At 41.1% G+C, this 23,143-nt stretch overlaps 1 protein-coding gene across 8 annotated transcripts in view; it reads right to left on the bottom strand.

Moving 5' to 3' along the window:
* Positions 1-2,142: 2,142 nt before the first annotated feature.
* The window catches only part of ARHGAP29 (Rho GTPase activating protein 29), a 75,326-nt gene continuing 54,325 nt past the window's right edge, over positions 2,143-23,143 (bottom strand). For 6 of the 8 annotated variants that reach the window (XM_075002534.1, XM_075002531.1, XM_075002532.1 and 3 more), the window contains 17 exons: positions 22,978-23,042; positions 22,255-22,365; positions 22,099-22,179; positions 21,600-21,788; positions 21,275-21,412; positions 18,256-18,446; positions 15,292-15,458; positions 14,475-14,603; positions 14,189-14,287; positions 12,219-12,382; positions 11,738-11,926; positions 11,462-11,599; positions 8,588-8,820; positions 6,175-6,481; positions 5,898-6,006; positions 5,379-5,498; positions 2,143-3,991 (listed from right to left, as the gene is read on the bottom strand). In XM_075002534.1, coding sequence (XP_074858635.1) covers positions 3,084-3,991; positions 5,379-5,498; positions 5,898-6,006; positions 6,175-6,481; positions 8,588-8,820; positions 11,462-11,599; positions 11,738-11,926; positions 12,219-12,382; positions 14,189-14,287; positions 14,475-14,603; positions 15,292-15,458; positions 18,256-18,446; positions 21,275-21,412; positions 21,600-21,788; positions 22,099-22,179; positions 22,255-22,365; positions 22,978-23,042 — 3,338 coding nt within the window. In that variant the 3' untranslated portion in view covers positions 2,143-3,083. The remainder of the gene's footprint in view (positions 3,992-5,378; positions 5,499-5,897; positions 6,007-6,174; positions 6,482-8,587; positions 8,821-11,461; positions 11,600-11,737; positions 11,927-12,218; positions 12,383-14,188; positions 14,288-14,474; positions 14,604-15,291; positions 15,459-18,255; positions 18,447-21,274; positions 21,413-21,599; positions 21,789-22,098; positions 22,180-22,254; positions 22,366-22,977; positions 23,043-23,143) is intronic. The other 2 variants (XM_075002535.1, XM_075002536.1) reach the window with 2 other exon arrangements.

A 23,143-nucleotide genomic window follows, 5' to 3' on the forward strand; every position in this document is an offset into this window, starting at 1 on the left:
TGGCCAAAGATAGTATGAGCGGTAGCCGTGTTAGTCTGTATCTTTGAGAACAACAAGAAGTCCTGTGGCACCTTATAGACTAAGATATTTTGGAGCATAAGCTTTCGTGCACAAAGACCTGCTTTGTCAAATGCATCTAATGAGGTGGGTCTTTGCCCACGAAAGCTTATGCTCCAAAATATCTTAGTCTATAAAGGTGCCACAGGACTTCTTATTGTTGGCTAAGGATAGGTCTCCCTAGGTTTTTGAGACTAAACGGTAGTGTCAGGAGAGGAAAGGGAGGTTTCCCCAACAACAATGGATTCCTAATGGATTGACTGGGAAGTTCTCAAAAAAGCTGCAGTGGGCCATCCCAAGGTGCAGCAACTACCTGAGTGAGCAACAGCCAGGTTAGTCTTAGAGGGCTGAAGTCATTTTAGACAAGGAGAGCAGACACTAAACCAAGCCCTGGCCAGCAGCACCAAGATCCCTCAAGTGTGTGGGGGGGTAGTGCGGGGGAAAGGAACTTCCCTGACAAGTCCTGTACCCCCAATTTGCACAAAAATGGCCAGAAGGACACTTTTGCTTAAATGCAGAATGTGGGAGTTGTCAGAGAAATTCAGGACTGTCCTGCACACTGCAGAACATCAGGCCACCCTCACAGAGGCAGAGATAATCCTTTGGGACACATCCCAAACATCATGTGAAAAATGGGTATCAGTACTTAGGTCCTTATTAAGCTGACTGCTGCAGAAATGAACATCAGCTGATTATTCCTTCCAGCCCGTCTGACCACTATTTTACACTTCCATGGATCTTACTTAAGAGTGCTAGAAATGTAAGCCATTTTAGTTTCAAAGGAAAGCCAAGATTCTTCACAAGGTTTAAATCATCACCTCACCGATAAAAGGACACACAATACTTCAAGTTCAGTGAACATTTGTTCTACAGTAGATACTACATCAAGTTGGCAGAGGATATTTAAGGTTGCAGACAAGTATTTGTTTCTCGATATGGCTGAACTTAAGGCATTTTCCATGAAAAATGGCCTTTTCTTAAAAACATGAAGACTATTGACACTGTCAAAAAGGTTTTCCATGCAATTGTTTTTGAACAAAGGACTAATAATATTTTGTAATGTTTGATATGTTTTTAAAATTTACAAAGTTATCCATTTATATTTTAACCTTCTAACACTAAGAGTGCAAGTTTTTCTTTTTTCTGTAAGTGAAAACAGATGCTCTTTTTTTGAGCATATCATGCATCAATTCAACAGGATTTGAAACCAAAACTCAGAGATTCAAAGTAACAGATGAACACTAAATCATACTAAGTGGATATTAGACTGCAAATGGAAAGTCTAATCGCTTATATGTTATGGAGTGGGGTGTAACAGAAGCCAGATTTCATTGTTTAAACAGATTGGAAGTGTTTGGAGCAGGACACTGGAGCTGGGGGGGTAGAGACAGTGGTGTGACCTTATTGATCGCAGCAATAAAAATATCAAGTTTCAGGCAATTAAAAAGACAGAACAGTTAGGAGACAAACCTGCTATATTACATTATGGTGATCTTACACCTCAAAAAGCATCTGATATGGTCTAATACCAAAGACCATCTTTGGTATGATCTATGGCCTATCATTTTAGTCCACTGATTGAGCTTATTTCTTCTCCTCTTAAAGTGGAGCCTGTTCCAACATCTCAAAAAAAGCCATAACAAAAACACACACCTTCAATCTGTCCTAAAATGGTCATTTTTGATCTGCTTACTGCTGCCAGAATCACACAGATTTTGTTACTAGCCAGATTCTCACAGCGATCACCCTGCTGCCTTTTAAACCATGTGCTCAACTGAAAAAAATTCTGCACAAGTCATACTTCCATGGGAAACTGGAAGTTCAGCTTTGTGCTCAATCTAACATTTTGATTCCAGAAACTAAGTTCGGGTATAGGCACTGACTACAGCATCAAGGTTACTTTTATTTTGTTTTAAGGAAGCGAAGTTTGACAAGACCTGTAGTTAACTTTTTTAACAAACTGAAACATGAAAATATTTGAATTGAAGGCATTCTAACACTAAAACCTAGTGACAACCAAAGAGTATGCATTTTAATAGCTTAGAAGAAGAAAGCAAAATATTACAGAAACCATGGAGTCAGCAATATGTTAACAAGTTAATATATTTTTTCAGTAAATATAACAGTGTACATATAAAACATTTAATACAAAGTGAAAAACCACTAGATGCACCTACTAATGCTGGAGTTTTTTTGGTTATTTTCACCTATTTTTCCACCACCTCTCAAACTATACTCTTCATTTCAGTTATGTTAGGTAACAAGTGAAACTGATCTATAGCAAAGGAAAGCACTGGTTATTCTGTACCTGGAAAGACAGCACCACAGCAACAGGTACTCAACTGAAGGTCATCTGAACTAGCTAAAATGTGCTTACTTGCTCTACTCAGTTATGCTACCTGGATATGAAGTCATTCCTGGTTTTCACTACTACAGCTCAGTAAGTGCATCTTTCTGTACAAACATTAAAGTGACAACATTGAAAACTGGCAACAAATGAACGTACTGGTGTAAAATATACATATATGATACATAATTATAGGCCATGCTGGCCAGTATACAATCTATCAGGAGCAAAGCTTTAATTGCACAGGCTGGAAAACTGAACAGAAGAAGTTTTTGGTTTATGCTTAAACAGTTGAGCAAACTCTCTGTCTTTACTACACAATTTATACTGAAAAATGGCTCTTTCCATTGTTGCACACAAGAGTAATCATTTCCTCGATAAATAATTCATTCCTCCCAGAAAATTGAAGCTCAGTATCTTACCAAGTGCACCTTCTACTAGCTCCAGCTACACTGAGAACGCATTTAAATAGATATTTATGAAAATTTAACTGAATTAAAAAAAACTGAATTTAATTTTTGCTTCCCAGTTTTCTCCCCCATTTTTAAAATGCTGTGTTGTGTGTGTTTCTCTCTCCAATATGGCACAAAAAAGTGGGATCCTCAATGGGGTAAGAAAAAAAAATCCAGACAGACAAGATCAGTAAGTTGTATTAACATTCCAGTAAGTATTTACTGCTCTATACAAAATGAGCTTCCCTGTGCTCTAATTCTTGCATACGTTTTGGTCTTAATCTCTTATAGGTGGGCTTCAGGTCTGGGGGATGAAGGTCCTCAGAGCTCATTTTCTGTTGATTTTCATGCTGTCCAGGAGCACCTGATGCAAGTGCAGAGTTCTGAACAAGAGGCACAGTGTTATCTTGGACAAGATCAGAGCTATCACTGGCGGCTGCACAAGTGTTAGGGACAGAACCCTCCTCATTTTGCTTAGCCTTGTTATTAGGAGGCGGCTTATAAAAAGTTCCTGGTGGTGGCTGCAAAGTTCTTTGTGGTCTGAAAGCAGCAAGAGGATTAGAATCTGGACCACTCCCTTGTGATGTCATCCGTGCTGATTTGACAGGTACGGTGTATGGCTTATTGGGAAGTAGGGCATTCACAGAACTGGTGCCAACACTGTAGGATGAAGATAAGACACCTGCATTCCCACTCTCATGCGTTCGGTTCTCCTGGGGTACGTTTGTCATAATCATTGCTGTCCTTGCAGTTATATCATATTGTTTATACTGTTTGTCCCAAGTTTTCCTCAGAGTCTGTGTGTCATAACAAGAAAGTCTGCAATAGGAATTGACAACAGGAAGTTCCTTGCTCTCTGAAACCTCTTCAATGGTAGGACTCCTGCCAATCTCTTCTGGACTTGAAACACCTACATTTCCTGAGTTTCTCTCATTCAACACACACTGAGGAAGTATTCGATCCACAGGTAAACTCACAGGACGAATAACTGGTTTGGTCCTTGGACAGCGTAACTGCACTTTGGTTATGTGGCGAATAGGTTTTACAGGCAGCACATTATTGACTTTACCACCATTTTCATCTAGCGAGACAGACAATTCATTGTCTTTGTCGGAAACTGGAGTTCCAGCATTGCCTAGAAGGGAACACAAACAAGTTTTACTTTAACAAAACAAAGCAGCAGAAATGTAGCTCTTTAACAAAATGGATTGATTTGGTGATGAGCTTTTGTGGGACAGACCCCCTTCTTCAGAGTTTTACTTTGTCATTTTCATTAGAAAACATTCAGCTGATCTAATTTAACTTTGACAATTTGGACTTTATTAAATATACCCAACTGCACATGATAGCTGAAAAAAATAAGGTGATTAAGAATTTTATAAATCTTGAAATTGAAACGACATCACTATATAAACCAAACAGGGTGGCTAAGAATGCAATTTCACAAGCGCATGTGAGACAGAGTCTCTCTTTTCATCACAAAACAGTTTCAACAGCATATCCTAGAAATTCTATGTTGCTCCTTCTCCAATCTCTATGACTCTAAGAACAAGAATCTGATGGAATCAAGTCCAAAGTGTCATGGAAACTACACTTTCATTTTAAAAAGACTGAAGTAATTGGGCAGTTTCAAGCTCACCAATGCCCCCTCCCACCTCACCCCAGGAAAAAAGAAAAAATAATAAGCCCTCAGAATACACTTTAATACAGATTCATGATATATGACCTGTTCAGAAGAATAAGGGATTTTTTGCCTCATCATGCTAGGTAACATTAAGTAATCCTGCTGGATCACTGTTTCATTACATTATTTATTAACTAATAAGCCTATTTTCTTTGAAGGTACCAAATACTACTCCAGTACAGATAAAGCTAATGCTGGACTACAGCATCTCATTTAAGTCATGAACACAGTCCTGGCAAAGTGTGTCTTTTTCATAATGCAAGCTACAAAGGGCAATGAATGCTAACTCTGCAGCAGGGACAAAAATTCCACTGCAAGCGGGCAGAGTTATTGGAAAGAGCGAGCTCCGAGTATCCGAACTTTTCTATTCATTCACGGAACCGTATTCCGAGATGGGTCTATTCAAGCTGAGGTAATACACACATGGAAGCTGGAGAGAGATTCTGGAATGCTCCAGCCCTGGGCTTTAATTATCCAGATTTGTGGTGGGAAATTGAGCCCTGAACTAGACTTTTCTCCCAGGAAGTGGGGTTGCAGGCATTCTAACCTAGGATTTAGGCATATGCTGAAAGACTTATTTCCAAGGAGACATTTAGCTTCTTGAGACATTGAGAGTGTATTTTCTGCTGGGATTGTCATCCTCTCCTCTGTTGCTCCCAAATTTTAATTTAGTTATTTACTATTATAAAAAGGACTGACTGCGTGTTGCTATTACGAGGCATAGTCATTTCACCTTTGTGTAAAAAAATTGCTGTTTTTACACAAAAACTATATAGCCCACATCGGACTTACAAACACGTTCTTTGGAAAAGGGTTATGTAATTAAAGCTGTGCTAACCTGGCTCTTTTGGAGTAGGAATAGTAATATTCAGAACTGTGGAAGAGGGGGATTCTGACAGAGAATTCTTCTTGCTGAAGTCCTCCTGCTTATTTCCAGTAAGTGGTGGGGACATACATTCTAGGAAAGAATGGAAAAGCATCTTTGCTGCTGGAAACCACTACCTTTGCTGAAGTCATATATTTAGATACAACAATCCAAAGACAGTGCATCGGCCTACTAAAACATAGCCTAATATACCATTAAATTGTTCCATCTAAAAACCCCACACCAGATACATGAAGTTTGGTTTCATGAATTCCATCTTCTTCATTTAGCCCTTACTTCTACTAATAAACACGAAGGGCACATCAGAATAGTGATGCTAAGTACTTCTGGGCATTCAGCAGACTATTCTCGTTTGCACTTAGTTCACTTTCACTGAGTAAAAAGATGTACTTCATTCTAATGAACTTAGTTAGGGGTGTTATTTGTTCACATGGCACTATACTGCCCCAAGATTCACAAAGAGCCACTCACCAATCACAGAAACATCCGATCTCTCTGTTGCATTCTTGCTGTCATCTAGTTTTTCAAATGATGGAGCCATTTCTGAAGCTTTACTCTCACTTGTAATTAGCAGGATGCCCTGTCAACAGAAATCAGATCAAAAGTGAATGAAAAGTCAAGAAAGTATAACTGACAAAAACGTTAAAGATTTCAGAGTGATGTGTGGAAATGTTGCAGTATTACAAATACAGCTCAATTCCATACTCTTCAATGTTATATTGATTCCAGTTTCACAACAGTCACTTACTTCCTTTACAGCAATAAATGACTTCCTTTGCTGCTGTGCCTCTCTCACTTCTGTTGATGAAAGAATTTTAAGTGGAGCAGCATTTTCTTCAGATTGAACTGCAGCTGAAAGCGGTGGCAGTGAAACATCAAAAATCTTCTCATAATAAGTTATGAGCAGCTCTACCACCCGAGCTTGATATGGATAGTCCACAAGCGAAGAAAGAGAAACTGCTGCATCTGTCTGACGTGGCCGAATTAGAGTCGGGCCAAATATTATGCCAAGATTGCTAGCTGACATTTTATTTTCATCAGATTGTTCAGTCACTCTGTTTAAAAGAAGACACGTGTTTACTCCTAGGAAATACTACTACAGAAAATTTTTCAACAGCTATGCAGAGAGCTACAAAGCCAGGTGCTCTTATACACAGCCAGGAAACAGATTTTTTTTTTTTTATTTAAAAAAAAAGTCGACAAACTGGAAGGGACCTCTAGAGGTCATCGAGTCCAGTCCCCTGCACTCACAGCAGGCCCTATCACCATTCCTGACAGATATTATTTTAAATCTAAAGTCCCCTAGACCCTTGAAAGGCCCCCTCAAGTAATGAGCCCACAACACACTGTTTACAAGGCCAATGCTCTAACCACTGAGCTATCCCTCTCCCCAGTACAGGAAGGGAGTATTCAGCATGGAAATACATTTCCAAGTCAGCTTATGAGAAGTACTTTAGAAATGACCTGTGCCAGAGGCCTCTTACATCCTGATTAATGGTGACAGCACATATTATATCTTCTGTAAGATCTGATTTACCTTCACCTTTAAGATGCCAACAGTATCATTCTGACCCCACATTACCATATACATCTAGTTAGGAGTAAATACACAATTCTCAAACTTAAAGGTGTTGCCTGTCTGTCTATATGTAGCTACTAAAATGTTTAAGGCCTGTATTTTCTGGCAGTCGGTGCCTAGTGGTAAGCTAAGCTTCCCTAAGGAAGATTGGCCTGATTCTCAAGAATAGTGAAAACTCTTGGCTTCTGTTTATTTCAGTGATATTTGTGCATGCTTGGCAGCTCTGGAAAAAAAAATGTCAGGCAATAAGTCTGACCTAAACCATGAAGCTCTGGGCAGAAAGCTTCACTCAGCTGTTATTCAACAGCAGGTATCAGCTTAGCAAAAATCAGCTGGATCACACCTCCTAGCTGTATGATAACAGCCCTACCTAGGAGCCTCAAGTCAATACTGAGGATGAGAAAGCAAAGCTAGAAAATGGTTGTTAAAATGTATTGCAAAATTCTGTTTTTTAAAATATATATTTAATAAAAAACAATAGATTCTGGTTCATCCATGCCATATTCCCATGTAGTGAAGTGGTAGAGGCAGGGAGTCAGTTGTGGCTCCATGATTCAGGGCCAACTAGCCCCTGTGGCAGTAGAGAATTGGCGTAGTGGAGCTTCCCTACACTATACCCCACTATCAGAATGCATTATATGCTGGGGTGGGGAAGACACAATGGAGTCACACCCAAATCTACATACAAGCAAAGAATTTCCCTGTTCAGGGAGAGTTCTCTACTGACAATCTCCAGCTGCTCTAAGGCTTACAGGGTGGCTCCTACTCATTTAAAACAATTATTGATATGAACCTGGCTCCCCATTCCCTTACCTCACACTCTCCACAGCCTACCTTCGTGCTTCAGCGAGATTCAAGGGTGATTAACACCTTGCAATACAGTGTAGAATGACAGATCTGGAGGTGTGGGCCATAGCTCCAGGGAGCCAAAATATGAAGCTGCATATGTTTAGTGTTCCCAATATGCTGAATGCCCAAAGGAAGCAGCTTTCAGCACATCAGGTTGAGGGGGGGAAAAATTCTCATCTGGCAACAGGGTAGGGACAGCCAAAAACTGATCTCATAAAACAAAAAATATTTATGTCTTGCCCCATTGGTCAATCACTAACCTGTCTCTAAAATGTAAAGTTGAGTGTAGTGACTGACTGGCCCACCCAAAATGCAGACCTGCCTCTTTCCAGAGAGATAGTAGCAATTTGGAAGAAATCAGAAAGTTTGAGCTTTTTGATAGCTCACTTAGTGAAAATTTCTTCTCTGGCCACTGCATGTGGTACATACATAACCCCTCTGTTTCAGATGCAGTGTAGGGTACAATTGCTATTTGGGAGCAGAAAAATTAGGCCAGTTCTCATTTTCAGGCAACACACCCAGAAAGTCTACATTCAGGTCAGAAGAGGGGTATATCTTTACAGAACACAGACTAGTTTTGAAAATAAATGGAGCTACAAACACTAATTTTCAGGACATACACCCCAAAACTGTGGGCAAATTACCTTTTCTTAAGTTTTCTTAGCTTGCAGCATAAAATACGGCTTATTTTTCAAAACCACAACATTTGCAGGTTACCTTTAAGGTCTCTCACCTATGAAGATGTCCTATAAGACACTGAACTGTGTTATAGTTTGGTACAGGCAGTTGTTTGAGGAGATCTTTCATTTTAATGATTATTCTGTTCAGTTCAATACAGACTGACTGTCTTTTCTTTGATCTGGGGCTAGTTTGTTTCATGTCCAGATGTTCATTAACATTCTGACTCTCTTTCGCAAGTCCAATGAATTCGTTGTAAAGTCGAAACAAAATCAAAGGTTCTGGGAGCTAAGGGAATAAGAATATATTAGAAACATACACGTCTACATTTTACCATGTCTATTTCCTTCCTGTCTCACACCAACTGCTGTCCAATCTAGTGCCTTTCCTATAACTAGAAGCAGTTTGTAATCATTACGCTTTGAATTATACCACAGCTTAACAAAGAGAGGCCTGGATTTAAAAACACGCACGGAGACAGAAGCACTCCTTTCAAATACCACTGCACTGTGCTGTAAATAAACAGCTTGAAATGATGAATGTTCATGGTTAAGAGGCACATATTACATCAACAGTGACTTATGAAACAGTATATTATGGTACTATTGCACATACATGGAGGCACACACAATGTGTGTAATAAACATTGACAACTATGGGAAGAGCAGCACAGAATGAAAGGCACAGTAGTACTATGATATATTATACCTAATATCGCTCCTAAAACAAATTTAACAGCTTAAAACCCTTTCTATTGGTTTTGTTTTTTAAAGTTCCATTGACAAATATTCTCCAAAGAAATATTCCCTTTCTGGGCATTGCAGTAGTTCATGAGACTCTGAAGAGATCCTCAACAGGACAACAGCATATAAAAAAGATTAAGAGACTTGGACTATTTTCACTGTCCGTGCTCAAGTAACAAAGAGCAAAATCAATCATCATCAGTGTTAATAGGATTTTACTCAGGCTCTCTAAACACTAGAGCACTTTCTTTGAACACACATTAACATGGACATTCCACCTGAAAGTTCCAAATATCATAAATACAGCAATCGCTCCCCAGCCACAAGTTCCTCAAATGCAAGATTTGAGACCATGTGAGTTTTCTTCTGTATATCCACTCCACAAATTCAAGTCAACTGTACCATGCAAGGCAGGTGCACATGGAAAGCAAGAGTACCAGCAAAACCCAAACACTTCTTCTTTGCAGTTAGCCACAGCAATATCACCACATCACAGACTTTCATGCAAATACTTGATGTGGGGGAGGTGTAACAGCAGCTGGGAGGCTGGCCAGAGCCAGAAGTAGAGGGCTAGTAGCCCTTGCAGGGTTTTCATAGGTTCACTCCTGATTGCCATCCCGCAACCCTATTTTTCCCCCCTTAGCTCTTAAGTTCCTCTACTATGAATTCCCTAACCGTGGGGATTTTCAGGAACATAACCCTGTGGCTGGGGCGGGACTGCTGTACCTTTAGAAATGCACTGCTCTTCCCTCTGCCACTTACCCTCAATTAAAATTTGGAAAGGCTTCCTCTCACAGTTCTGTCATGGCATCTAAAACCCAGCACTGATACCCTGGCCATCTCCTGAATCAACACTAACTGCATGGTGGTTTGTTGGTAGGATACAGTATTTGCCAACCACCATGGTGACAAAAGGATACTAGTTTTAACTGTGACTCAAACCAGATTTGAAGCAAAGTCTTTAGATCCAAAAGACTAGAAAATTAAGCCACTGTTTCAAATTGCCTCACAAAAAACACAGCTCTTCTGGGGGATTACTCTACTTCTTGGGTGGCTGAAGCCATTCTACCTCATAACACACCTGGGGCATGTAATAATCCCTGCAAAAATCTATAGCCAGCCAGATTTTACAGCTTAATTGTACTGAAATTAACTTTAAACACCACAAAGAATGCACTTCAAGGTAAAAACATTTTCCTAGAGTTTGCAAGAGTGTTGCTTGCATTTTTTGGGAGGTGGCGGGGGTGGGAGGGGGGAGCAAAAGGTGAGAGAGTGCACACGTGTTTTCAGCACAAAAGGATTATTCCTAAGAGCCAGGCTTCGCTCTAAATGGATTATACACGTAGGAAGTAACAAGACAGAAGGTAATCATGTCACAATTGCTTCAGAGGAAATATGTGAAAATAAGTACTTGTTAAAATTCAGGTCTTCCTATAGTGCCACAAAAAATCCAAATTTTAAGTCAAAATCTCTGTGCATATATGTTAAAATAGCAGTAAAAGGCTAAAGGTGGCCTTTTCCATCGCATCTAGGAAACTTAATGAGCACAAATTCCACTGGAAGTCATTGTGACTTGTGTTCCTAAGTCACTTAGGCACTTTTAAAGCCTTAAAATAGAATTTTTAAAACATTTTTCTTACTCAGAGAAAATGGTCTACTCCCTCTGTATTAACCATTTTATGCTGTAGGACATGGGTTTATAGGAATTTAAATCCAAAAACTTTGTCAGATTTTTAATAAATATGGCTGCCACTGAAGGGCTGGCTTGTGCTTTCAAGATTAACTTTCATGAATGTCAAAAAGATGTACCATGTCCCCAAATTAGTTTTAAAACTGAACCATACTGCAGTAGCAAAAGCGATGGTGGAGGAGGAGCAGCAGCAGAAGAAAACATGACTGCCACAAAAGGCATCAGTACTTATGTATACTGCCATGAGTGGGGGCTGAGGGGTGGTGGTGGTGGCGGCAAGGGAAATCACAATATAATATCAATTCTACCGATAGTTTCATTATTTCCATTGCCTACCACCATGAAGTCCAATTTTCAGACTGAAAATACAGGAAATTCAACAGTGACAGGGCTACTGAAAGTAGGTTATTTTTCCCCACTCTCAAAAGAAGAAGAGGTTTACTAGACCAAAAACTGGTTTTCCCATCAGAACTCTTAGAGTGGTCAAAGTATATACCTGCCGAAGATACAATTTAAGGACGTTACTGATGTCATGTGCATAGAGTTCTGACAGTTCCACCAAGTCCTTCCCATTTTCGAAAGCTTGGCAAAGCTTTTCAACTCTTGATTTGGCTCCATTCACACGATATATACCCTGAAATTGGGGAAAAAAGGAAAAATATTCTTTTTGCTCTAACTGCAAAGATGAAACACAGATTTGAATCTGAAATACAGTATCAGTTTAAACTGTTTTATGAAAGGATTAGCTCTATAATGTTGAGTTTAGATGTACCTTTACATTTAGGGCTCTGCTTTCAATTTCAGAGGTACATTTTTTGATGATGAAAGGGATGCCATCAGGGACACTTTTAGCAGCTTGAGCAAATTCCACCCCAAACAAATGAAGTCTTCCATGCAGTTTTTTGTGCCCACATTGAATAGCTAAAGTCTCTAAACATTTCTTGTGACAAGCGAGTGAACACTATAAGAAATAAAGCAAAAATGTCACATACCTCAATGTTATTCCACAGCACTAATGTTTCTTATTTAGAGCTTGTTTATATTATCCCATACGCTGTATAAAGAGCAAGTTCAGTTCAGTAGTGCCTCTCTTTAATGCTATGTGCTAATGCTAAAAGATCACAACATTGTCTGAGAATTTGTGGCTCATTGTTACCAAAAGAATACAAGTGTTAAAATGTCCCATTCATCTTCACATAAATGCTAAAGATCAGCAGATGCACAGTACACGGCAGTGTTTTCCAACCTCTTACCTCCTCACATTCTGCTCCATGAAATACCACGAGACTGTCACATTCTCTGCATTTAGATGGAGCCCTCAACTTTCGCAGTTTGTGTGTTAGAGCTGCCTTGGAGAGAAGAGTGTTTCTAAAAGGTCCCAGTGAACTGGCAATTTCAGAGGTTAGATCATTTAAACCTTGAAAACAGAATTTTGCAGTTATGATAGTTTCCAAAAGGTATCGTCAAATACACATTGTGGGTACAGAATAAGTTGCATTATTCCATATCCAGTAATCACCTTTCAGGGAATAACTATTACACCAAACTTCCAAAAGCAACACCACCTTATATAACCTGCACCATATACACAGAAGTTAAAAGCTGAATAATCAGCTCTACTAAAACTATAATCCTAATAAACAGTCTCATAAGGAGTCCAATTTTGTGCTCATTATCAACTATGGGTTTAAAATGAAGGCACTTAGCCTACAGCCACAATAGCGTGGAAGATTGACCCATGAGGATCGAACTTCCAGGGTTTTGTTTTGTGCGTGCACGAAATGATGCTTTCGGGGGTCAAAGGCAACTCAAAACACCTCATGAGAGGTGAAGAATATGGAAAGTGGACAGCAGAAAAGCTCCCATCCACCTTCCTCTGTGTACACAGACATCAAAGTCGACCACTGATAAATCAATTTTAGCTATGCAATTGGCAAATAATCCTATAATGCAGGCAGCTATCTGTGCAACTGCCATCACACGTGCCCACATAATTGTACATATATAAACGGCAGCTGCTTTTACAGAATTTGGCTTATAATGGCTAAAATTCTCTAGAAATTGACTAATACACCTCTTCACTGCCAGGAATCTATTCAAAATTACGTACACAGACACAAAGGAGACTACCAAAATATAATAGAGGAGACCTTTAAATTCTATTCCATCCCTATGGCCCAAAAGGGAATATTTTAGAAAGTTCTACAAAGATGTCACCTTCGCTGATAATTCTTGTGACTTGTTATTTAATTTAACTAAGTTTTTCCATGTATAAGTTGGGAGCATCAAACATGATGCCATACCAATTGGACTTAAAGGATAAAACCTCAGTTAACATCCTAAGCATTTGACTCTTGAAGACACTCCCCTGGCCTTGCCTGGGTGTTGTACTTGGCCCTATAGAGAAGGCCCAAATAACTTGGCATCAGGCTGTGCCGCTCTTGCTGTGAGCACTAATACTGAAAACTCCTTAGCACCAGATGCCAAGATAAGGATCAAGAAAGCAGCATTAAATGAAGGTAGTACATTAATCTAAACACAGGCTGAACCACTCTTGTCCGGCACCATCAGGACCTGACTGGTGCTGGATGAGAGAATCTGCTGGACAACAGGACGTCAATATTTTCTAGCACTGTACCAGCACTTCCACTGCTTACTGGGCGCTAAGAAGACATTTAGGTGTTAAGTTACAGAACACTAAAAGCCAGGACTGGTGGCTGTAAACTAATGTTATGGGACCACTGGAAACTTGGCCACACCCATAAATGGTCATCTGGATTATAAAATCATGACAGAGAGTTTGCCAGATGAACAGTGTTCTGGATTAGAGCATTTCATCCTGTATAGAGAGTACAATACTATGGTACTATAACCCACACGCCTCAGGTTGTGGTTCACTGCCCAGTGTAGTGAGACCTAGACCAGAGACCGAATGTGAGTCTGCCACAGCGTTAGCTGACAGCCAGCTGATGTTTAGCTCAAACTGTACAGGCTCCTGCTGCACTAAGCTCCAGATGTCCCAGGTTTGAGTCTGCTTATCAGCTGTTACACTACCACACAGAAATTAACTCAGTGATTTAGGGGGTCTATTTTGGCTGCACATAAACAGTTTTGTGATCCTATCAACTTCAGATGGATTCATTTTGATTTTGTGCAAAGCAGCTTAAAAAAAAAACTCTTCTACTAACTTGCTAGAATGTAGGTACACAATCACTGCACTTACCACAGTCTGAAGGAGAAGGTGGCTCCCTTTCATCAAGATCATCTGCAGATGACATGGTGCCAGTAGATGGTGTTCGAGGAAGTCTCCTCTTAAAATCTCCTGCGAAGCAGAAGATACATTTTTGGACTCTTGAAAATACAACCAGCCTAGCTGTGTACCCTCAATATAGGTGCAATCTACCTTCCAACTGAAGTGACTTGGAATTCTTCTCCTGGCTTAAATAGACTCTGGGTCAGGTTCAAGGAAAAGTATTTTAAATCTAAGTACAATTGGGAAAGAGCTGTACCTGGACTCGCAGATGGGGAATCCATGGATCGCGATTCGCTACTTCCTCCTGCGCTTTCAGAGTCACTGCACATTCCTCCACTTTGGTTGCCAACTGACCATGATCTGAATGGTGGGGGTCCTCGCACAGCTTTAAAACCAAAACACAAAGACAAATACAGCCTGTTGTGAATGCTCTTAACTGAGGGCATCTTCAAGCAGGGCTGCAGAAAGAGGATTATTATTGCAATCTAAGCCAAGTTACACAAAATATGCAACAGCCGCCAATGAAAATAAAGTTATTGCATTATTATTGAAAAACCTGTACAGGGTGCATAAAAACAAGGTTTAGGAACTTGACATTTGTGGTCTTAGTTAACAGCTGAAACCAAAAGGGATATTTTTTAAAATTAAATTAAAAAGTGTCATAAAACTGCTCAGTTTACTACTGAGCCAAAAATTGTAACATACAATTTACTCCGAGGATTCGCTGTTTGGTTTGCATTTCACTCTTTTTGGCAACAGACGTAGGTCACTCAGTTAGTCAGTTTTCCATGTGATTTCCAGTAAACTCTTTCATATCTGGCAGTCTATCATCCAAACAGCCAGCATTTTAACCGTAAGTAAATTTTAGTTACATTTTCCATAAGTACAGCATAGTGAAAGTAAATACAAATAAATACAGCAAACTTGGCAAAGTTATTCTAAAAATATTAGTATCTATTACCTCTCATCTGGTACATCCAATTACTGGCAATATGACACATGCGAGTCTCACCTGCTTAAGCTGACCTTTCTATTTAGAAATGAAAGCCTAATGAAATATGACAAAACCCTACCTTGGATATCCGTGCTGCTGGAAGACCTCTTCTCGCCAATTTTTTGGAAACGACGATAAGGTGGGCTTCCGACATCTTCTGAAGACTGGGTTGGGAAGTCTCCTGAACACTGGGATAAGTTTCCATGTGATGTATGGGCACTGTTGGCTGGTTGTTTACTAAAACCCCTTTGAAGAAAAAAGCCAATGATTGGAAACTGGCCTGAACACAACAATAAATTAAAAACTCAGAAGGTATTTCTGCCCAAGACATTGACATGCTCAGTATGCTCAGCTCTTCTGCACCACAAGGACCAGGCCACCATTTAAAGGTCAGGGAGCTCTGGCCACTGCTACGATAGCAGCTGGGAGCCACAGGACCTTTTAAAACCCTGGGGCCTGGAGCAATTGGTGCCTTTGTCCCTGCTAAGGACTGCACCATAGCAAATATTTAGGGCCAAATAGGATCTGTGACATCAGTGGAATCGCACCTATGTAACAGAGCAGAATTTGGCTCTTAGTATGCACTTAATAGTAATATTTCCCATACAGTCAATATTTGAAATGTCTCAGTGAGGTGATGATTCCTGTTTTGCAGAGTATGGCAAAAGTTAACAGATTTGTTCAAGACTAGAGGAATTCACTGGTAGAGCCAAGCCTAAACCTCAGCAGTTCTGCATTCCCCTCTAAGCATAATTTCTCCAGTAACGCGCAGGTGTTTGATACTCAGAAACAACTGTAAATGTAAAGGTTTTAAGTTCTGCACTATTGGCTCAAATGCAATTACGTGCATATAGTATGCAGACTAAGGTTTGGAACAGTTAGCTAACAGACTATTTAATTCTTAAGAGTACATTTCAGAGAGCTGCAGAAAGCTTATAGTCTCTGATAAGTCTGCTCTCAAGATGCAAGGAAAGAAAGCAGTTAATTTAATTAGCATCAAATGCTGAAGCACCCTAGAGACAAAATGGCTTACTGGCCAATTTCAGCATTAGAAAAGCCTGCACTCAACCATCTGTCTTCTTTACAAAGAGCAATTACAACACTCTCTCTTCAGTAAACACAATTCTAAACAATAATTAAAAGTGATCATTTCAAGAGCATGAGGAATCACAAAGCCATGTGACAAAAGAATAGTTTTGCATGAAAAAGGCATCAGCTATGAAACACAAACTCTAGGAGTTAGTGTGTCAAGGTATATGCAGTGGTTTTGGAATGCTATTTCCACTGATTTTTGGTAGCTGAATAGCTGACGCCTTTAACTCTGGAAATTCAGGCATATGGTCAAGGCCCAGAACCTTCACTGCTGGATCCAACAAGCCTGCCTGCAGCTGGGCATCCACCAGCCACGTAGAAGCTAACAGGCTGGGGCACTTGCATCTCTCCACAGTGGAGGGACCCCTGCTGGAGTCTGTGCACTGTGGGTTCAGAAGGGAGGCTACAGGCAGGGCAGAAGCAGGGAGAGGGGTTGTAGCCTGGATGTCTGGGCACTGGGACCTGTAGAGGTGCACAATACCTCTTCCTACACTGACACTGGGGCTCAGGCTCTGCACATCCTGGCATTTCCTTGGCTACAATCCCACATGCAGGTTTGCAGGGTGCAGCCAAAGAAAGAAGCACTGGGACACACAAAGCACTGGCCACAGGCAGATCTGCAGCACAGGAGGCAAATCCTAATGTTTCCTTGCCTGGCTGCAGCCCTGAAAAAACTGTTTTGCCCTCGGCTGAGCAGCTATTTCCAGTTAAAAGTATATATTTTTGGGAACCGAGAGGTTGCTAATCAATAGAATCCACTGTGCACCAGAAATACTCGTTTCAACAAATGCTTATAAACCTAAGACAATATACAGCAGTAACATGTGGTGGCAGCAAAAGCTGTCCAGCCCATGGACTTGTCGTGCCTTCTCTCATTCCCACCTTCCAAGACTGAATATGTGTTTGGGGAAGCACTCTTGTTGCAGAACATCTTACCAACGACACGTACAGTTCAAGATCTTTCATATTACCAAATATCAAGTTTGCTCCTGTGACTGACTCAAACAAACAATTTACCTAAGTTCTTTCTAGATCAGGAGTGGGCAGTAATTTTTGATGGGAGACCACTCCAAGAATTTGGAAAATGGTCCAGGGTGCTCTATTCCATGTTAGTAATGGAGAAGGTGCATGGTCTGGGATGGAGACTGGGTGCAGAAAGGAACTCAGACTGGGGGCTTGGGGTACAGGAGAGTATGTGACGTCTAGGATGCAGTTTGGGTGAAGGAAGGAGGTTGCCACCTGGGCCAGGGATTGGGGTGCAAGTTGTGGAAGGGAGTATGGGTGCAGGAGAGGATTCTGACCTGGATGAGCAGGAGCAGGGGCCGAGAGAGCATTGTGACCTGGGGTAGTGGTGCAAGAAGTGATATGCAAGAGAGAAGAGTGGGGCTGGGTTGTGACCTGGGGCAGGCGTGCAGGAGGAGGAGCAGAGGGTTAAGGGGTGGGAAGGGCTGGGGTCTGCCTTCTATGACCCCACAAGCAGCTCATAGCTGCTGGCTATGAGGGCCCTATGTTCTCTGTGCTGCACACCCAGGAAGTAACTTTGCACATAGCTTTCACCACAACCATGTCCCACGTAGCTCCCACATGAATCCTGCAGATGGCTGCTTTGAGCAGTGTGCAGAGAGGGGAAGGCAGGGAGCCTGCCCAATGCTCTCCCTGGGCACTGGGGTGTGCTTCTGGCCAGTGGGCTGTATTTTGCCTGTCCCTGATTTAGTCCCATTATAAACAAAGTGGAAGAAACCAACACTCTGGTGGGGATTTAGTTGTTTCATTGATGAACTAAATGTGGTTTCTGGGTGATTCAGAGGGGCATAAGTCACAAATCATGTAAAACAGCAAGTTCCATTTTTTTTCTGTAAGAATTTTGTTTCACTGCAAGGTGCATCCTTCTGTAAATATTTTTCTCGCATTTAATTTCAAGTAAACAAGTGTCATCAACATTAGCTCTCACCCATCAATCTGGGAACTCTGAATTTCAAAGGAAACTGATTCAATGGGAATGTCTTCTTTTGGCAGACTTTTCACAAACTCCGAATAGCGCTGTCCTGGGTCATAGAGCTTGGCACTCTCACAGAGGGACTGACAGTTTACTGGAAGAGATACAACCTGGGCATGTTGCATCTGGAACAGGTTAACCGTTGCCTGATATGAAATAAAAGATTAAAAAACAACAAGTTTTGGACATTTTAAATATTTACAGAACAGCTCATACACAATCCACCCTGAAATTAAACTATTCCAGAGGAAAAAAAAATTCATTAACCCACTTAACTGTGAATAAAACCAAGCTTGCCAACTCTTCCATTACAAGTATTTGCCAATACTGGATTGTCAGGGACATATCTCTGTGCTCTGGGCATCAAGGTCTCCTGTAAGCTGTGCAGCTGCCTAATAAGGCTAGCACTTGGGCTCAGGGCTGCCATGCATGGAACTGTCATGGCTGGGGCAGAGTCCCTTCTCCCTAGTCCTGGCAGCAGAGAGCTGCTGCAGAGGTGTGCTCCTGCTGCTCCAGAAGTGGGGCCAGATTAAGCCTGGGGCTTTAGAGCTAAAGGGAGCCCCTTCAGCCCAGGGCTGTAGCCCCTGAAGCCCGGGTTCTGAACACCTATTATTGGCATCTGGGGGGCAATAGGTGTGGCTGTGGGTGCTGCTGCTCCTTCCCCCCAGCTGTAAGTTGCATGACCACAAGCACCAGAAAGTTCTGTCCCACAGCTCCCACTGGCCGGGAACCACAGATAATGGGACCTGTGAGCATCGTCCCCCACCCCTAAGACCCGGACCACCCGTTCTCCCCAACTCAACAGGAGCTGCCCCAGGTAAGCACCACACACCCTACCCCCTTCCTCAGCCCCCTCAAACCCTATAACCCCAACCTTGAGCCCCCTCCTGCACCATAATTCCTACAGTTGCCTCACAGCATAACCTCCAGCCCCAAGTGTAATCTGCACTGCAAACTCTTTGGCTCCAGCCTACAGCCAAACACCTCATTCCTAGTCCTACCCAAGAGTTCGCAGCCCCAGCCAGAGTTCTCATCCCTCCAGCCTTGAGCTCTGCCCCCATACGCCAAACCCCTCAGCCCCAGCCGCACCACAAATCACCCATATGCAAAATGATTTATGTAATGTGCACCATTATGGGAGTGACGTGTCATATGTCAGCTCCATACTGGTGCAGTAACAGCATTATTCAACATAAAAAAGTTAGAAGGAACGCTGCTTGAGGTTCCAGCTTCTGGCAATTAGAGGTCTAGGGACTGGATGACAGGTGAGGATCACTTGACAATTGTCCTGTTTTGTTCATTCCCTCTGAAGTATCCGGCACTGGCCACTGACAAGACAGGGTATGGGGAGAACCCCTCTAGTCCGACACTCTCACCCAGAAACATTCTTAATATGGCATGATTTTAGTTAGCTGGACGACCACTTATGGGCGTGGCCAAGTTTCCCCACAGTCCTTTACAGTTTGTTTACAACCACAAATCCTGGCTCTCAGTGTTCTGTGCTGTTGTTTAGATGTAATTTATCCCTAAATGTCTGCTAAGAGCCCAGTCAGCAGTGGAAGTGTTGGCAATGCTGCTAGACAATATTGACCTCCCAAGGTTCAGCAAATTCTCTCATTTGGCACCAGTCAGATTCCCAGGGTGCCAGACTAGAATGGTTCAATTTGTACTGGGACTGTTGGTCTGGCCCAGAATGCTTGTTTTTACTGACCCTTGGTTTCCAAACACAAGTTGCACCCTCTTTATACTCAGTGCCATTTTCCCTACACATCTACTCCACCTCGAGTGGATGAATATAGCTCTAGTTTCTCTCCATTTGGACTGCCATGAAATGCAAACCTTTCTGTTCCTGCCTCTGTAATGGTGAACGACAGAGTTTCAAACTTAGGCTGGCATAGATCCCATATTTAAGAGTAACAGATGACAAGAGTTCTTCCCAGGATGCAGACTAATTAAAAATGACACTGGCTGATGCAGAAGGAACCCTCTCCTCACAGGCTAAGGAAGAGGAGCAGAGTCACCGTAGTAGCCCTCTGGTAACGATATTCACTGCTGTACTTCTATCCTCCACATCGGATGGTTTCTTGCCTTTTGGAGTGATATAATCCTGATTTCACCTCCATTACTGCTTTGCGGGAGCAAGGAGGAAACCCCATACAGCGGAGTTTCATAATGTGAACAGGATATGGACCACATGAAATAAATATATCAATACTACATAGCAAACTTGTCCTCACTCTGAATGCCTCCTCCTCCCGCTCCTCTGTATTTGGTCTTTTGTATCAAAGTTTAAAACTAGTGACTTCGTATGTCTAGTAAGCAAGTTATGCAAAAGACCAAAGAACGTGTGGCTTAGCTTCTCCTCGCTCCTTCATTCTTCCTGTAGTTAGTATTTGACTGATTATACTAATGTGACAGCTTCTAGCCTCATGGTAGCAGCATTTCTAGCTACAATAAAGTTTTGTTTGTGCAGGCCTATTGAACTTCATATACTGTAGCCAATCAAAACTGAATTCATAGCTGCTTCTATGTTAATGGTGTCAAAACTGAACTTGTAACTTACTAGCTTTCAACTCTGTACTCTTGACCCAGGAAATGTTAGGTTTGAGACACTTAGTTTGAGACAACATAGTTTGAACAAAAGTTGTACTCATAAGCGATACACAGTAAACCCAGGGCAATGTTCGTACAGGAGTTGGCAAAAATTCCGTCTATATTCAAAACTCTTGCAAGACAGTAGTTTATGAAGAATATGTCCTCAGGGATCCTTCTACTCTTCCCAACAGGATGTGCCACTACCACAAAAAACACACGCTACTATTTAGCAGTCAGTACCGTAAGCTGGTTTTCTTTTAGCCCGTTACCCCTTTATAGGTAAATGTATCAACACCCCACTCGCATGAACAGCTGTTTAAAGGTTACGTTCTGAAGTCCTTAGTGAGTTCAGACATAGTTTTTAAAAAGGTCTCCTTACGGCTTTAAGGGTAAGATCACATTGATACACAAGTTCCCGAAGCTGTGTTAAGGTGTCACTTTTCAGGCTTTCCAGATCATTTCGCTTTTCTTCAACTTCTGCCATGCTGGCTTTGTAGTGTTCACATGCCTCTTCAGCCTTAAAAAAATATAAATAAAACAAAACAAATACTGCAAAATATAGGTAACTGACGGACCACAGACCTTTGCTGCCAGAAAGAAGCTTAAATGGATCAGTAAATGGGGGGGTGCTCTCTCTCTCCCCCCCCCCCCCCCCAAGAACATGATCATTTAAAAAGCATTTTTGGAATATACTGAGTTCTTACTTTCTGAAGAGCCTCTTCTTCTAGCTTTCGCTTTTTCTCTAACTGCTTGCTGACATCTCTCACAAGATTGCCGCTTGATGTCAGATGCTCTTCCTCTGCACGAACAGTGGAAGATTTCGCCTTCTCGTACTCCTCTTGACGCTGCAGGTACAGTAGCTTTGCTTTTCTTAGAGTAGCTTCTAGCTCTTGCTGCACAACATACAGTGCAAAAGCAAAGAATTAAACTCTTTACATCAAACAATGCAATTATGCAACTGGAAAAAGAGGCTATGGGGCCTCCATTCTGCAGTACTGACTACAAGCAAACTCTGAGGTGCCCGCAACTTACTGAATGCATATGGGTTATGGGTTCATTGAACTGCAGTCAATGAAAGCCGTAGGTAGCTTAATATGGGTTTAGATGTCTTAATTTAGGCACTCAGCTTTGAGTTCTAGCCTGCATATTGAGCAATCTTTGAAAATGTTGGTCATTCAATGTTCAGTACACAGAAATACCAACCATTTTCTTCTGTTCCCGTTGCCAAACTTCTTTGATATCTTTCCTTTGTTTATCCAACTCGTTTTTTCTTCCTAGGAGAGGCTAGACAAAAAGAAGTTTATAAGCTAAACAATGAACTACCATACAATGTAAGTTACACAAGAAACAAAATATTACCTGAACGAATTTGTTAGTCTGGAGAGCAGCTGCTGTTTTTTGCCAAAGCTGACTATTGTCAACATCATTTTGAAAAGCGTTTACAAATATTGATTGGAAAGGCATATAATCCTAGAATTAAACACAAAAGAAACTAACAACACTGCATGGTAGAAGAGGAGGATCCAGTAATTTCAAAACCTAGTAGAGTAACTAGATCCTCAAGATTTTGCATGTGTGAAATCCAGAATTAAAAAAAGTTATAAGGCAAGTTTGTTGGGGGGGAAAAAAAAACAAAACAAAAACAAAACTATTTCACTTCCATTACGAGAATATTTCTACAAGTTTAAGTTTTATGGTTACTAAACACAGTGAAAAATAACACACAAAAAAAAAAAAAAACCACAAAGCATGCTAGCAAGGTAGCATATGTTTTGGTTTTTTTTTTTTATTATTATTAAACTGAAGTTAATTCCATAAAGACCGTTCTACACTTTCAATATGACATTTAGTCACCAAAATGCCATAGAGTCAAAGGAGTTTCAGGAGGGTTTATCTGATAATTTACCATGTAATTGTCTTTGTACTCACTTGTACAAAAAAATTAACTCTTCAGTGCCTGGCACTAAGGACTTCCAAAAGCAAGGAAGTAATTTAATTTTGAAATTGTCTATCACCCTAAATATCTCATTTTATTTTTATTTTCTAAAATATAAGAACCCACAGAATTAACTAAATACTCACCTGGGATCCAACAACAGCTTTAGCAGTTTCAGCCATTTTTGCTAAGTTTTTAGCGCATTCCACTTCTGTAGGTGAAAAAAATGGATTGCACACAGTAAATGTTAATGGTACCAGCAACAGCAACTGCATCCAACATGAAACTTTGCATTCTTCTTTTAATAGAAAG

The sequence above is a fragment of the Carettochelys insculpta genome, chromosome 9, assembly GCF_033958435.1.
Source record: "Carettochelys insculpta isolate YL-2023 chromosome 9, ASM3395843v1, whole genome shotgun sequence".
In the NCBI taxonomy this organism is placed as follows: Eukaryota; Metazoa; Chordata; order Testudines; family Carettochelyidae; genus Carettochelys; species Carettochelys insculpta.